This window comes from Mustela erminea, chromosome 4 (genome assembly GCF_009829155.1).
Source record: "Mustela erminea isolate mMusErm1 chromosome 4, mMusErm1.Pri, whole genome shotgun sequence".
NCBI lineage: Eukaryota > Metazoa > Chordata > Mammalia > Carnivora > Mustelidae > Mustela > Mustela erminea.
In genome coordinates this window covers 98,450,644-98,466,818 of record NC_045617.1, presented here as the reverse complement: position 1 = coordinate 98,466,818, position 16,175 = coordinate 98,450,644, and the positions used below count along the sequence as shown (strand labels likewise).

Sequence of the window (16,175 nt, the reverse complement as noted above, 5' to 3'; positions counted from 1 at the left end):
AATTCTTTATTCTGAGTCCTTTTACCCAATTAAAGGCATTCACTAGATGCTTCATTTTGATTCTTGCCTATAGGAAGTTTATTTGGTTGAAAGTTTTATTGGGCATTTCTCCCTTGAAAGGCCTTTTCAGTCTTTCGTTTTTGGAGGATAGAAATAGTTGGGTTGTGTGTGTGTGTGTGTGTGTGTGTGTTTAAAGATTTTATTTATTTATTCGACAGACAGAGATCACAAGTAGGCAGAGAGGCAGGCAGAGAGAGAAGAAGGCAGAGAGAGAGGAGGAAGCAAGCTCCCTGCAGAGCAGGGAGCCCGATGTGGGGCTCGACCCCAGGACCCTGGGATCATGACCTGAGCCAAGGGCAGAGGCTTTAACTTACTGAGCCACCCAAGTGCCCCGTGTTTTTTTTTTTTTTTAAGGCTCCAAATTTCTGGACTCTCTTCATTCTCTTCCTTTTCGTTTGTAAACTTGCCAACTCTTTCTTGTATTACCTTGTCAAATACAGACAATAGCATCTGACATACACAACTAAACTTCTGTTTTCCAATCTTTTCCTCTACAGCTCTTATTGTACCTTTAGGTTATCGCAGGTAATAATTTTCCTAACTGTTTTGCCATTGCGCAACTTGGGTCCTTGTTAATCTAGCCTACCATTGCCCAATCATTGCAGCCTGCTGCATGGCCATTACTGATCATGCTGCTATTTTAGCCTTTTGCTGTGGTGCTCCTCTCTTCTAGGGATCAATTTCTATATCCACACATATACTGCCAGATTATGACTGCATAGCTTGATTAGATGTACTTCTCTTTTTTTAAGATTTTATTTATTTATTTGACAAAGAGGTAGAGCGAGAGCACAAGTAAGCAGAGCATCAGGCAGAAGGAGAGAGAGAAGCAGCCTCTCTGCTAAGCAGGGAGCCCGACGCGGGGCTCAATCCCAGGACCCCAGAATCATGACTTGAGCCGAAGGCAGCCACTTAGCCAACTGAGCCACCCAGGCGCCCCTAGATGTACTTTTTTAAAGGACAAAGTCTCTCCAATGTAAGCTAAATGTGTACATTTAACTATCAATATCCTAGGCCTCTCATGTTATTATCTTACCAGTTAATTTGGCATATCTGCTTTCTTTCCCTAACTAGATTTTAAATTCATTAAGGTAGAGATATAATTGTACGTCTATTTCCAGTAAGAGTAGCCCCCAAAATATGTAGCATGGCTCCCTGGCACATGGTAGGGCATAAAAAAATCTTGCTAACTTGAATGTTTGACCAGCTATAATATTTTACCACATGTGAGGCTGTGTGTAACTCATTCTTGGAACTACAACATCTTCTTCCATCTCTTTCTGTGGGTTGTTGGACTTGAGTGTAGAGTGTCCTGGTGGTCAGTGAGTTGAGTGACAGCTCCATGTGTATGACTGAAACTCTGAAAGGTAACAGCTTGGGTCATGGGTGGTGCATGGGTAGTCATGACAGGCTTCCACCATAACCAGCTGTGTACTAATCATATATTCATTATTGTATCCTTAGTATTGGCACATAATTTACAGTGTAAGAAGTGCTTACTAAATGTTAGCTGAAATGATGATCTGGATCTTTTAATTCAGTTTGAACTTGGCGATAGCTGGTTACTAGTTTGACATCCTGGTGAGTTACTTATTTTTAGTTTGATGAGGGAAAACTTTGTGATGGCTGGATATAAAAGGTCAGTTTCCGTCTTATATAAAGGGCCATTTAATTCTCCTCTGCAATGCAGCAAATCGTCTTGTGTTGAATCGGGCACTCTTTAAAGACTGTGTGTATGTATGTATGTATTTGTTTATTTTAGAGAGCAAGATCAAGAGTGTGAGTAGAAGGGGCAGAGGAAGACGGAGAGAGAATCCAAGCAAACTCCCAGCTGAGCGCAGAGCCCCTCACGGGATTCGATCTCCGATCCTGAGATCATGACCTGAGCTGCAGTCAAGAGTCAGATGCTCAACTGCCTGAGCCACCCAGGTGCCCTGAATTATATACTCTTCGTTCAAAGTGACTTGCTTCTTCTTTCAAGAGAGCTGGTGTAGTCTTCTATGCATTACGATTTGGCTCTAAATGGAGAAGAGACCACTGAAGAAAGAGAGTAACTCAATTTAATATTCTTTGAAGGGTCTATTGAATATATTGCTCTGGTATCACAATTGATAATTAGCAATTTTGAAAACATGGCTCTTGATTTATGTGCTAGCTTCCCTGTTCATGGAAGGACATATCTGGCCCGGCCTTGAAAATTCTCTATATGTCGGGCTCAGGAACTTCAGTCTGGTTGGAAACGGTCAGCTAGGGAACTTGTCTTGAATCTGTGTATGTATAGAAAATGTACAGTTTTAATTTAGGTCGTAGATTTGGGGATGTATATTTAGAGAAGGAGGCTGGTAGAGATCACTGGGGAGAAGGAACTAAAGTTACCCTAAGTCCTCAGAAAACCCTCCTAAAGCATACTCACAAGTATGAAATAGATTAATGAGCACAGGTCAGAAGGAAGGGAAAGATGCCTGAGGGGATGATTCAAGGGAGCCTTCTTATAGGAGTTAAACTCCTCATTGATCTGGGTAGTGTGTAGAGAAGAATCCATAGGCATGGGGAGGAGAGATGTGGATGAAAGCTCATGAGCACAGAAGAATTTCAATCAGTCTTGGAGGGCCTTCCAAAGAACCCAAGAGCTGATTTCTTTTCATTTCCTCCACTTAAAGAAAATGGAGGAAAGTTTTTCAAACATGTTGTGATAGAGAAAGATAACTTACCTGCTAGAATATGCCTTGCTTTTTTATTGCACTTTAAAAAAGATTTTATTTATTTATTTGACAGACAGAGATCACAAGTAGGCAGAGAGGCAGGTGGCGGGGGTGGGGGGCGGTGTGGGAGGCAGGTAGCAGGCTCCCTGCTGAACAGAGAGCCTGAGGCGGGGCTCGATTCCAGGACCCTGGGATTATGACCTGAGCCCAAAGCAGAGGCTTTAACCCACTGAGCCTTTGGACTCAGGTGGTGCCTGAGTCTGCCTTTTTAAAGGAATGTGTAATTTCCCCCTGATCTTACTGGAGACAAAAAACCCCAAAACACAAACAAAAACAAACAAACAAACAAACAAAAACCCCTGTTAATTTAGAAGTATCTGTGTATCCCTAAGATATGTTACCAGACATATAGTATATACTTAATAAAACTTTGTTGACTTAAATGGAACAGGGAAAGATTAACTTTCTGTAGGTCATTAAAAATTATGTTAGAGCATTCAAAGGCTCTACTTGCTAATTCATTTCTGCTAAAAAAAAAAAATCCTCAGTCAGCATGGCCAAGACAATGGTCAATTATATGTTTTATGAAAATTATTACTTATTAAGCATAAGTAGGATTTTAAGCATGGGATTAAAATAGAATTTGTTCAGGGAATCTATGAAGCTACCTGAGGATATAATTCTGAATCTCTTACTGATGTCATTAATTTCTTTGGTTTTGTTTTCCCATTTATAAAATAGAGCTGAAGATAGTCCTCTCATTTAATACCAAGGACCCTCTAAGGATGACATATCTCCCTCTTAAACTGTGGTTCAGACCGCATGACTGGAAAGTAGAACATATGGTGCGTGACAAGAGTCGTTAGCCATTTGGGGAAGAATATAAAAGATCATGGCAGCAATTTGTAATTTGGTTCATCTCTGTAGTAAGTTAAGAATTTTGCTGTAATTTGAGGACAAGGGGGGGTGGAAGAAAAGGAAGATTTGGTCCTTTTTCCGTCATCCCCTTTTAGGGTCCCTCTCTGATTCCCCTTCAGGAAGTGGAATAGAAAAAAAAAAACTACATTCGTCAGTAACTCTGGGGTAACCACAACTAAGACAGTAAGGAGGTCAATCGAAATAAGGACAGTGATTGGTATAAAACCGACAGGTACTCTCATTGACACAGCACAGGCATATGCAGGGTGACACACACACAGGAAGAATTTACTACACAAAGCAGGCAACCAGAGCAAAACGATGATGACCTTCCTGCGCAACATGGCCATGGTGAGTAAAAATAATTCTTTTTTTTGCAGCTGTCATCCCTAGGGTTTCAGGAGAGCAGATTCCTCGGGAATTAGGCCTGATTGGTGTCTTTATTGGGGACATTTCTTAAGGGCAGAACTGACTTTAATTTTGACCCCTGTCTGGTGGAGAAAAAGAACAAATACCTAGAAGTTATAATGAGGTGCAAAACATAGGTCTTCATAGGGTGGCTTTTGCATGGGTAGTTGGTAACTCACTCACGTCCGGTGTGGCAGAGACAGTTGGACATGATCTCCCCCTGCGGCCACCATGATAGACTTAGATTGGTCTGAAACTTTTAGCTCATCACGGGGACTTCCAGACTTTTAGGATAGTACATATGTATTTTTGCCGAGGAAAGTGCAGTTCCAAAAGCTTTAATGATTCCCTTAAGACTACAAGGAGACAGAATGCCCAGGATGAAGGAAGTGAAACCCCTCAGTACTGAACTTTGGAGAGCTCCCAGAGGAGGGAAAGTTGCTATGTCTCAGAGAGCTGATGAATTTTGCATTGTTTCATTCCTCATGGAGGAGGAGATAGAGATGTTAGTATGATGGAAATCTACTTCTCCTGGGTTTAGAATCTCGCCTGGCATTAGTCAGGTAAAGACTGGGAAGAATATAATGTAGAGGAGCCTTGAAAACAGGGCTTGAGAAATTATATGCCATATTTTGGGCTTAAATAGTCCTCTTTTTTTCCCTCCATTTACAAGTCCTATAACTTAAAAGAGCTTGGATTTCATTAAAGGTCATGGCATATGGTGATGTTAGCACTATGTTATATTTATGTATTGTTGTAGAGAATATCAGAAATGCAGCAAAGTGCAATAGTTAGGGAACACAGGCTTTGGTCAGACAGACCTGGCTCCTCTACTTAGTAATGTGGGATTTGGGATAAATTACTTAGCTGCTCTGTGCACAATTATTCCCTTAACTATATAGGGGAATAATAATGACATTTCCCTCAGAGGTTTTCTTGGGAGATTAATTGATATCATTGAAAATGACTAAATCTGATATGTACTCTGAACTGGCTTAGTTTTTAGTTAAATTGTTCATTTTAATATATTAACCAACAAGGATAGAGAAAGCATGCAATGTATTAAATATTTACTATAAATAATATTATTATTTTTTCCTCTGAAACTCTTGCCAACCCAGGAAAGTAGATTGGGACTACTTTCTCCATCATACAGATGAAAAACAGCTCAATTAGGCCAAGTGATTTAACATCACTGGGTACTGTCCGTAAGAACTGGGATGTGAATCTAGGTTTACCAACATCCAGTACAGTATGCTTCTCTTTGAATGGTTCAGAGACAAGATTCCTGAATTTGAAGCCATTGTGTCTAAAAGAATCTGTAGGATAGCTTTTTTAATGGCTTAACCAAAGCCATTTCTGTTTCTGGTTTGTTTGAGGTACTCTGTTGGGCCATCTGCAAGAAACATGACAGTGCAAGGGCGTTAGAATAGGATTAGACGGTGAGAGGTGCATGCCGGTTGGACATATTCAATAAGTAGTTGAGGCAAATTCCTACAGGCCTAGAAACTGGCCAGGCTCTGCAGCACATTCCTACCCAGGGGTCAGCACACAGGACAGAGAAGTTCAGGAGACAAATACTCAGATGGTCTCACGTGAGCTTGCAGTAGAGTCGGGCTGTCAATGTCCTGACAGTGCCCACCTTCACTGGTGTGTTCTCTTGCCTCTGTTTCCTGTTGTACAGATTAGGAGTGATACCTATTTATCTGCCTCATAGGTGACCTATAGGAATTCACATCTATAAGATGCTCTGAACCTTTCAGAGAAGAAGTGCTGTGTATGTCATTCTTAAGAATCAGCAAGAGCCATATCAAAGCCTCTGGCGCATAACCACTAAAATCTACAGTTTCGGATCAAAAGCTTTGTGGAGAAAACTAGAGTGATTTGCAGGCATCATCTGACTTCCTGATAAAGAGCTCTGTGACCTCCAACATTTATGCAATTCTGACACAGCTGCCACATTGCTTACAATGCGTGGCTCCTCCTGAGGGATAAAGCAAGGATTAAACACCATGAGTGGCTCTATCTTGATAATAATAATGGACTTCAATAGCAACCGTACTGACACCTAGGTTTGAGTCCCCCAACTGGTACCAACAGGCTAGTGAACCCAACCAAGCTGTTTGTTGCTTACCAGGCATGACTCTCACTGGTCTCATTGGGATAATTAATGCTAGCTCTACCTACCTGGTGAGAGAGTTGTGAGAATCCAGTATTCAAAGATGTGAAGGTGTGTTCTAACACACTCTAAGAACATAAGAAAATATAGTGATTTGTTAGACATATGGAAATGATTGCTGAATCATATCACCTAAAGATACAGGGACTTTAAAGCTTTGATAATGAAAGCTAGAAGTGACTCAGTGCATTTGATACTGAAGAGGAAAGAGGAAACACACAGAAGGAATTTCCTTAAGAAATCAAAGGAAGTGATTGGAAGGCTTGGGAAGCTAAGAACCCTCTGATCTAAGTAGGTATCTTTAAACTTTTTGAATTTATTTCTTAGCGCTTTGTCGTAACAGAAGATGCATGAGGGCAAATTCCACATCTTTCCTGTCCATTGTACATCATCAGACAAGGTCGACCTACTAGCCCTCTGTGCTGAATCCTTACACATTCTGGCAGTGCTTTTCCTCCCTTATGTGGATGATATCATTTAATCGTTACATTTTCTGGTGGAGAAAATTGAATCTCAGCTAGTCAGAGTCCTGACTGAGTTACGGACTCAGGACACCTGACTTTACTTATTTTTTTATTTTTTTTTATTTTTTTAAAGATTTTATTTATTTATTTGACAGAGAGAGACCACAACTAGGCAGAGAGGCAGGCAGAGAAGGAGGGAAGCAGGCTCCCCGCTGAGCAGAGAGCCCGAAGCGGGGCTTGATCCCAGGTCCCTGAGATCATGACCTGAGCCAAAGGCAGAGGCCTAACCTACTGAGCCATCCAGGTACCCCATGGACATCTGACTTTAGAGCATGTGTCCTGAGTTACCACATACAGAGTCAAGAAAGAGTTGAGTGAATGAATGATTGTAGCAGATGAAAATAGATAAGTGCCCATTATCTGAAGGCAAATCAGCTTACTTCAGGCTTATCAGAGTCGATCTTGCTTTCAACTTCTTTTTAGTATCAGCTACCTTCGTACAGGAAATTGACACCGTGACCTTTCTGCATACTCTTGTCATTTTTTACCTCTAACATCTGCAAAATATAAAAAGGAGGTCCTTTAAACAGAGATGTCTAATCACCCCTCCCACCTTAATCTGTGGAAGGTGTGAGCCTGAAACACTGAACCCAGAGAATGAAAGCAACTCAACTTCAGCTCTTATTTATTCTGCATTATTATTATTTTTTAAAGATTTTATTTATTTATTTGACAGAGAGAGATCACAAGTAGGCAGAGAGGCAGACAGAGAGAGAGAGAGGAAGAAGCAGGCTCCCTGCTGAGTAGAGAGCCCGATGCGGGACTCGATCCCGGGACCCCGAGATCATGACCCGAGCGAAGGCAGCGGCTTAACCCACTGAGCCACCCAGGTGCCCCTATTCTGCATTATTTTGAGAGATGGTGATGGTCTTTGTCCATCCTCAGTAAGTGTGGGTGGTGATGTGGGGTGAGCAGAACGTGGTTGCAACAAAGGGGAGCTGGAGAGATTTGTAGCTCTTCTTTTAGCTAGTTCTTCACAGAGCACTTTCTTTCCTTGTGCATTCCCGTAACACCAAAAGACCGATATTTCAATGTAAGTATAAAGAATATATGTTTTAGAGCTAAAGACAAGTAGTTTCCATATTCTCTGTTGTTGTGCATCATTAATGGCCCTGCTTCTTTCAGGGAGTGTAGATAATCGGCACTTGGCTGCAGTTGGTTTTGTGCAGTGTTTTTCTTAATGTTTTGAATTGAACTGTATTGCTTTGTTCATTCATTCACTCACCTGCTCTTCCATTCATCCAGAAAGTATTTGTGGAATACAGGTTCTGGGGTATGTTCTCCTGCAGGAACTTATAATCCAATGGGTGCCTGTCTGACCTGGACAAAAGTAGTACATTTCCAGACAATAAAGACATGGTACTTGAATGCTGTGGCATTCAATGCTAAATGGCAAGTACTTTATGATTTAAGGAAAATGAACCTATTTCTAAATGAATGACTTTAGAGAGACAGTTCCTGGAGAAGACCACCTTAGGGTGAGGCCTTGATGGGAGGGTAGGATTTGGATAGGTAGAGGTGGGACTGTGTATTCTAGGTGGAGGGATGGCTGAGAGGAAGGATTTTGTGGAGAATTCATGAAATATTAGTTTGGAAATAAAAACAAGAACTATCAGGCACCTGGGTGGCTCAGTGGGTTAAGCCTCTGCCTTCAGCTCAGGTCATGATCCCAGGGTTCTGGGATCGAGTCCCACATTGGGTTCTTTGCTCAGTAGAGACTCTGCTTCCTCCTCTCTTTCTGCCTGCCTCTCTGCCTACTTGTGATTTCTCTCGCTGTGTGTCAAATAAATAAATAAAATCTTAAAAAAACCCCAACTATCATTTATTAATCCTTTATTAGATAAATTTATAGGTTGTTTATATAGAATATTACATTTAATCTTGTGAACATTATCATAAAGCAATTATTATAATCCAGTTGGAAAGAAGAGAAACCAGAGGTTCAGTAATGAGGCCAGGTCGAGATTTAAACCCAGTCCCAGATCCTGATACCTTTCTGTTCAACTGTTGAAGAGCTCTCAGACTGTGGGAGGCTCAATCACCAGGATAATGAGTTTACTATTCAGTTTGGCATGCTGATATCTTCATGTGTGACTGTTCCTATTTTCAGGTGAGGACCTGACGTTCAGAAAGAAGCTGTGGGCCCATAAAACACTGGGGATCCTGAGTTCAGATAAAGCATGGGGTGCCCCTTGCCAGCAAATGACACCTGAGTCCCTAACCAACTCAACTTTCTCTATTTTCTAGGTCAAGTCCCTGCTCCTGGTGATGTTGGGGCTCACCTTCCTGAGGGAGGTCGCAGCTTGGAAAAACCCCAAAGCAGGGGATGCCGCCCTGTGCCCTCCTCTGGAGGATAACAGTGTGAGGGTTGACATCCGCATCCTCAGGCAAAACCGGGGTATCTCCATCTCAAATTTCCAGAACCGCTCCATCTCCCCCTGGGACTACAAGTAAGTGTAAATGAGACTGATATTCACATTCTTTTGAAAAATATGTTAATTTATTCTTATGTAGAAAATTTAGAAAATATAGAAAAAAGGTAAAAGCCCTAATATTTACTCTTAAAAACAGAAATCCCACTTTGCTCAGGAGCTGACATTTGTTCCTGCTGTTGTGGGGCTAGGTCCTCCTAGGTGGTCAGAGGTCCTGCTATTTTCTTTCCAACTTCTCATCGACACTCTGCCTTTTCCTGCCTCATAAAGCCCTATGCTGGAATTGACAAACTTTCTGGGTTGGAAGAGAGGGCTCTTTAAAGCAGCCCACATAATGATCCCTGCATGGGGAGAAGTGGAAACCAGAAATGTCAGTATGGAGTGATTCACTCAGATTAGACATCAGTCTTCAAGGAATGGGGATGAGGGTAGAATGGACAAGAAAGGACAGTTTGGGAAAGGGAGAGCAAGATGGGGATGGGGTGTGCAGGGTACCCTCCCATGGTACTGTCTGATGTGTCAGACCTGAGACTACCAAGCACCCATCTATACGCTCCGAATAGATGTATGAAAACAGATTCCAGGGACAATTAGAAGTGCTTTAGGGGCTGCCTGCATGGCTTCCTATAGGAAGGGAGTGGGTGTAGTGGCAAATTGGCTGGCATGACTTTACTGCCTTTGAGCCTAGCAGAGGGGGGACTATGAAGGGAGAAACTGAGAGAATGTGCTGGATTCACAGATGTCTGGGGCTTCGCGTTTCTTTCCAAGCAGCAGGCTTTGTAGATTTCATATTAGATATTTACATTTACGAGTGATCCATATATCTAGGCAAAGGATGAGTAGTAATTATCATAATGACAACAGTGTAATGAAAAATAAAAGGTCTGACATTTATTGGATGCCAGGACAGAGCGTTTCACGTGCATTTGTATCATTGAGTATCCTCAAAAGTCCGAAGAAACAGACCTGTGAGAGTTCCCATTTTAGAGTGGAGGAAACAGGCTTAGGCAGTTAATCACCTGCCAGCGGGTGGTGGATGGATCCAGGTCATCTGGCTGCAGTCCTGGACTGCTCCTTCGGAAATGCCTCCCTGCAGGTGAGCGCCCAGCACCGCGGGGCGCTCATATTCGCCCACTTCCTTCTCCCTCGTCTCACCATCTGCTTTTGTCCGCTCCCCTCCCCGCAGCATCACGCAGGACCCCCACCGGTTCCCCTCGGAGATTGCGGAGGCCCAGTGCCGGTACTCGGGCTGCGTCAATGCCGAGGGGCAGGAAGACAGCTCCCTGAATTCAGTTCCCATCCAGCAGGAGTTCCTGGTCCTGCGGAGGGAGCCCCGGGGCTGCTCTCGCTCCTTCCGGCTGGAGAAAGTGCTGGTGACGGTGGGCTGCACCTGCGTCACCCCCATCGTGCGCTCTCTGAGCGCCTGAACGGCCGCCGGCTGAAGCAGCCCTGAAATGCTAGTCCTTACCCAGCGCTCTGCAGCAAGTCCTCTGTGGTTCCAATCCTCGCCACTTCGTCAGCCTCTAGATAAGACCTGCGCGGAGTTCTCAAAGCTCTGTCTTACATATAGTGTCAACTTTTGGGGGCGCTTCTGAATCAGAATCTGGTCCTGAGCTGTTCTGCGGCCCCAGCCCCTTGTAAACGGAGGCAGGAGAAGGAAGGATGCTTGTTTGTGCATCCTAGCCCTGCCATCACTGTGACTCGGTGCGGTTCCCCGGGGAATTCTGTTGGTAAATTCTGTTCTGTGGGGATGAAAATGCAGAAAACGTAACCACGATATGAGCGTGTGGGAGGGGCTGTGCGGGGCGCGGTGGCATGGGAGGGATGCGGTAAGGATCTAGCACACATGTTTATTAAGATTTGCTACATAGAGAGGCTGGCTTCACGCTCCTATTTGTAAGGAAACTGTCCATCTATTTATGATATTATATAAAATTTTAGGAGAAAAAGTAATATATCAAGTATTAATATAATAAAGTATTAATGACTAAAAAACGCTTCAGGTGTTTGTTTCCAATCTTGGCTTGTACTCACAAAGCTTGGGGCCCTCAAGATTTTGAAATTCTAAATACTTGTCATTTGTTTTTCATAATTTCTCATCAGTTCCTCATGAGAGGACTACTGTGTCATTTTATTATTGTTATTTTTATCATTCCTGTGTGTGTACGTGTGTGATCTTGGGGACTTCTTTCCTCAGTTTTACTGACATAAATTGGCAAATAATATTATGTAAATTTATAATGTACAGCATGATGACTGCCTCTCTCTCTATAGTGAAGTGATTTCCACAATAAGGTAGTTAACTCTTCCATCACCTCACACTGTTACCTGTGTGTGTGTGTGTGTGTGTGTGTGTGCGTTCATGTGTGTATAGGGAGAACATTTACGGTCCGCTTTCAGCAAATTTCAAGAATACAATTTAGTACTGATAACTATAGTCACCATGCTACACATTAAATTCCCAGGACTTATTCATCTCATAAATAACTTTGTACCCTTTGACTACCCCCCGCTCCATTTCTCTGCCCCCAACCCCCAGTGTCTGGCAACTACTCTTCTATGCTCTGTTTCTATGAGATAGTTATTTTAATATTAATGGTGCTTGGGGGTTCCATGGAGAATTAAGGGAAATGGTGTAAACAGAACTCAGTTTCTCTGGAAACTCTTTACTGCTCCATGCTCCTGGCTGTAGTATATTACAAAGTGAACATTTATTGGCCACTGTGCTTGTCACCAGAGATACAGAGACAAGTAAGAAATGCATATGGAAGGACCACAGTGTTGCGACTGGCCATCCATAGAGTCCCTAGTCATTGGAGCCATGCAATCCCTTTCCATCTGCCTCATTCTGACTTCTGGGACCTTTAGGGTCACTGGTTGTCCTTCATCAATATCTTCTGCCTCTTGGGGACACGGGAGCTTCCAGAATCTGGTCTTCATGCCACTCAGGAGAAAACTCAGAGGTTCCCTCGTCCCTCACTTGCTTCTATATGGCACAGCACATTTCCCCCTTAATGCTACCTTTGGCTCAGAATACCTCTGCATTGCCAGTACTTTCCAGGTCTGAGGGAGGAAGTGGGACATAAATCCTCACTCGCCCCTGAAACTTGTCTTGAGGATAGGCAGGGGGTTGAAGTCTGACTCCCATTTTTAACTCTAGTGTGGGTAATTTTTTTCTAGTCTAGGTGAAAGGGGGAATGAAGGAGCTCGTAGGCTGACTCTTCACCTCTTGATGAAGAATTCTTTTGCTTATGATATAAATACTGATATTTATATGTTCAGGCTCTTGAAATCTAGAAAACATTTTTAAAAAAGATCTTATTTATTTATTTGACAGACAGAGATCACAAGTAGGCAGAGAGGCAGGCAGAGAAAGGAGGAAGCAGGCTCCCTGCTGAGTGGAGAGCCTGATGCGGGGCTGGATCCCAGGACCCTGAGATCATGACCTGAGCCGAAGACAGAGGCTTTAACCCACTGAACCACTCAGGCACCCCTAGAAAACGTTTTCTGTTGTAGCTATCAGCTTCATAAGTTTGGTATGAATCTCACAAGTCCATTTTGGTGCTCCGATTTGTGCAATGAATTCTCTCTCTGTTGATGTCACCAGTAATCGCCCTATCCTGAGGAGAGATAGTACATTAAAAAAAGCCTCTGTGTCAGTGGTAGGAGAAGTATAAAGAGGAAGGAAATTGTAGAGGGAAAAATTACACCTCCAAGGGTATCGAGACATTACCTTGTCACACATGTACAGATGTTATCTCAAAACAATGTGCTAAATACTATGATCATGGTATGAAATGTTAAGAAGTCACAGAGAACGATCGCTATCTAGGAGATTTCAGAAAGGAAAAGACTTATGCTGAGATGAACACCCGTTGGTCTAGTGGAAAATGGGAGAAGGGCTTCCATACCTCAGGGAACAGTGTAAGCAAACACAGAGACACAAAAAACCCTGGCATGTTAGGGGAACAGCAAGTAGTTCCACGTGCCTGGGATAGTGTGGACATGGTGGGGAACACGTAATAAATATTTCTTGAAAGAATGATTGAATGAATGATCGTGGCAGTAGGCAAAGAACAGTAGGCAAATAGCCCACTTATGAATGTTTTTGGGTGCTGTATTGCAGATAAGATAAGAGCAGAACTGTATCTTACCATTTTGGTAGTAGGGAATGAAAGGGATCAGAAAGCTGAGGCCGGTTAGAAGACCAGAGAGGTGAGTTTCTCTCCTGTGGTGGGTTCACATTGTTAGAGCTGGATGGGCCCCTGCTGATCACCTGGTGGAACTTTCACATTTGTAGATGAGGCCCGGAGGAATTAGGTGACTTGCTCAAGGTCACCTGAAGTAGTTAGTGGCAGAAAGGGGCTCAATGACTCCAAGTTCATGACTCTTCATGTTGGGTTTGCAGCACTCGATAATGTTTTCAGTAGATCCCTGTATCAGTCATTTCTCTGTGCAGCCTAGGACCAGGGACAGAAGTACCTGTACATTCCATACCTCCAACTACGTTGCAAATGGTGCCCTCTGGGGTCTGGGGCCTGAATTACAGCATGCTTTGAGGCCTGGCTGTCATTCAGGAAATTGCACATTGTCTCCAGCTCACAAGGTGGCACACAGCACCCGTGCGTAAATGGCTCCCTTAAGGGGGAGTCTGTCTTTGGCTGGCACTGGAGACAGTGCTGAGGTGGAATGAGCAGCCTGTCTTCTTCATTGCTGAGTCTGGCTTCTTGGGACTAGAGGTCCTTTGTTTTGAATGCAGGGGAAAGAGTCCATGTTGAGTCGTCCAGATGTGCTGCATTGCCATCAGAATGTATAGAGAGACAAACTTCTCTTTCCACTGGAACTTGAAAGCATAGTCTTTTGATATCCAGTTCTTATATATGATAGCTTGGCTGAGGGGAATTACATATTCTCTCTCTTTGTCTTTCCTTTCCTCTCCTTCTCTCCCTCCCCTACTCCCACATCCAGATAAAAATCACCTATGGTTTTAATGCTCCCTGGGAGAAATTTCACTTGTAATTTACAGTGAGAAAAATGGTTACAAAATTGGTTTTCTTTTTCTTTCCTTATTTTTTCCTTTCTAATAGAAGAAGTGGTAGGAAAAAAATGCACTTAATACTTACATAGCTTTTGGCTTTGAATCCTGGTTCCACCATTTTTTAGTTATATGAATTTAGGCAACTTTGTCCTTCTGAGACTCAGCTTCTTCATATGTAAAATGGGGAATAATATCTATTTTAAAGAGTAGAGTGTAAAGTAATTGAAATAAAGAAAGAACGTTAAAGACTTAATACAGTACCCAGAAAATGCTAGGTACATAGTACCTGGTAGTCCTTATCCCAGCAAGTACAGAATTTATGTTTCCCATTTGCTTGGCCCTGAGAAACTCACAGCCAACTTCTCTGCTTAAATACCACATAGTTATAACTATAACTCATAGTTATTAAGTTTATGCTCTCCATTTAATCTCTATATACACACATATGTAATTTAAGGTGGTTTAAACAAAATATCTATACATTGTTAATATTATTATATAGATCTTTTGTTCAGTCCACATTAAGTTAATTTGACAGGAATAGAGGGAGCTATAGATTTGAGACATTAAAAAAAAAAAATTCCCCATTAGCCCCAAGGGTTCATTGTAGTCTATTCCCCTGATATAAATTGGAAGAAAAGCATTTTTTGGTTCAGTGAGTTCCAGGAGTTGTACATGTTCAGCTGGATTTCCCTCAGGAAGTCAAGGAAGTCAAGAATTAAGTCAGGAAGTCAAGAATTAAGAATGATTACATTTCTTTCATATGTCACTGGAAGTTCTCAGGATTAATCTTGATTTACAAGAAACACTGGAGAACCACTGCTCATTCTCTTGCCAGAAATATATATCTATTTACTAGTACCAGATGCACAACTGTGGTCTTGTGATTTTATAATAGGGACTATGTGAAGTGTTTAAAAACTGTGATGTACTGGGGTGCCTGGGTGGCTCAGTAGGTTAAACATTGGATTCTTGATTTCTGACTCATGATCTCATGGTTCTGAGTTCAAGGCCTGCATGGGGCTCCATGCTGGTCAGGGAGCCTGTTTAAGAGTCTCTCTCTCTCTCTGTCTGGAGGGGAGGAGCAAGATGGTGGAGGAGCAGGAGATCTAAATTTCGTCTGGTCCCAGGAGTTCATCTAGATAGTTATCAAACCATTCTGAACACTTACAAACTCAGCACGAGATCAAAGAGAAGAAGAGCAGCAATTCTAGGAAAAGAAAAGCAACCACTTTCTGGAAGGTAGGATGTGTGGAGAAGTGAATCCAAGGATATATATGGGAAGAGAGACCTCAGCGGGGAGGGGCTGACTCCTGGTAAGTGGTGGAGCAACTGAGCACAAAATCAGAACTTCTAGAAGTCTGTTCCATTGAGGGACATCACTCCAGAGGCTAAGCAGGGGGGGGGGGGCTGTGGAGCCCTCATGGGGACTGTATGGTCTCAGGACCCACAGGATAACAGAAAGACCAGGGGTGTCTGAGTGTGGCAGAGTTCCCATGTATCAGAGCGGGGAATCCAGCTGCAGAGACGGAGCCAAGGAGTGAGCTCTCAGGTCAGGGTTACCATAAACTGTGATCCAAGGCACAGTCAGACTACTGCTCATTGAGCAGGGACCTCACAAACAGCGGATCCAGGGACACCCCCTCCTTCCTTCCATAGGAGGAGTGGCATGGGAGCATGCTGCAGGAATCTGCTGGGTTTGAAGACTCCAAACAGACAGGAACACTCAGTCTCAGGCTGGGTGAGCTCGGAGTGTGGCTGGAGACCAGGGAGACAGGAGGGATTGACTGCTTTTCTCTGAGGGTGCACTGAGGAGTGGGTGTGAGCTCGCAGCTCCTCCAGGGTGGAGATTGGGAGGCCGCTATTTTCATTATCCTCCTCCAGAGCTCTACAGAAAGCATTCAGGGAACAAAA

The 16,175-nt window shown here is 43.1% G+C and overlaps 1 protein-coding gene across 3 annotated transcripts; it reads left to right on the top strand.

Moving 5' to 3' along the window:
• Positions 1-1,971: 1,971 nt before the first annotated feature.
• On the top strand, positions 1,972-11,161 carry IL17F (interleukin 17F). Of its 3 annotated transcripts, none has more exons than XM_032340245.1 (3): positions 1,972-1,989; positions 9,039-9,241; positions 10,410-11,161. In XM_032340245.1, the coding sequence occupies exons 2-3, from the start codon at positions 9,060-9,062 to the stop codon at positions 10,648-10,650; spliced, it is 423 nt and encodes a 140-aa protein (XP_032196136.1). In that variant the 5' UTR covers positions 1,972-1,989; positions 9,039-9,059; the 3' UTR covers positions 10,651-11,161. The 3 variants fall into 3 exon arrangements, with proteins under 3 accessions (XP_032196136.1, XP_032196133.1, XP_032196134.1); XM_032340242.1 differs by lacking the exon at positions 1,972-1,989 and adding an exon at positions 3,743-4,031; XM_032340243.1 differs by lacking the exon at positions 1,972-1,989 and adding an exon at positions 5,225-6,558.
• The last annotated feature ends 5,014 nt before the right edge of the window (positions 11,162-16,175 follow it).

Bases quoted from the DNA above. Each gene is read 5' to 3' on its own strand.
- IL17F (XM_032340242.1), top strand. From the start codon at position 4,002: ATGATGACCTTCCTGCGCAACATGGCCATG. The intron at 4,032-9,038 runs GTGAGTAAAAAT...TCTATTTTCTAG, and splicing joins TCCTGCGCAACATGGCCATG to GTCAAGTCCCTGCTCCTGGT. The intron at 9,242-10,409 runs GTAAGTGTAAAT...CCCTCCCCGCAG, and splicing joins ATCTCCCCCTGGGACTACAA to CATCACGCAGGACCCCCACC.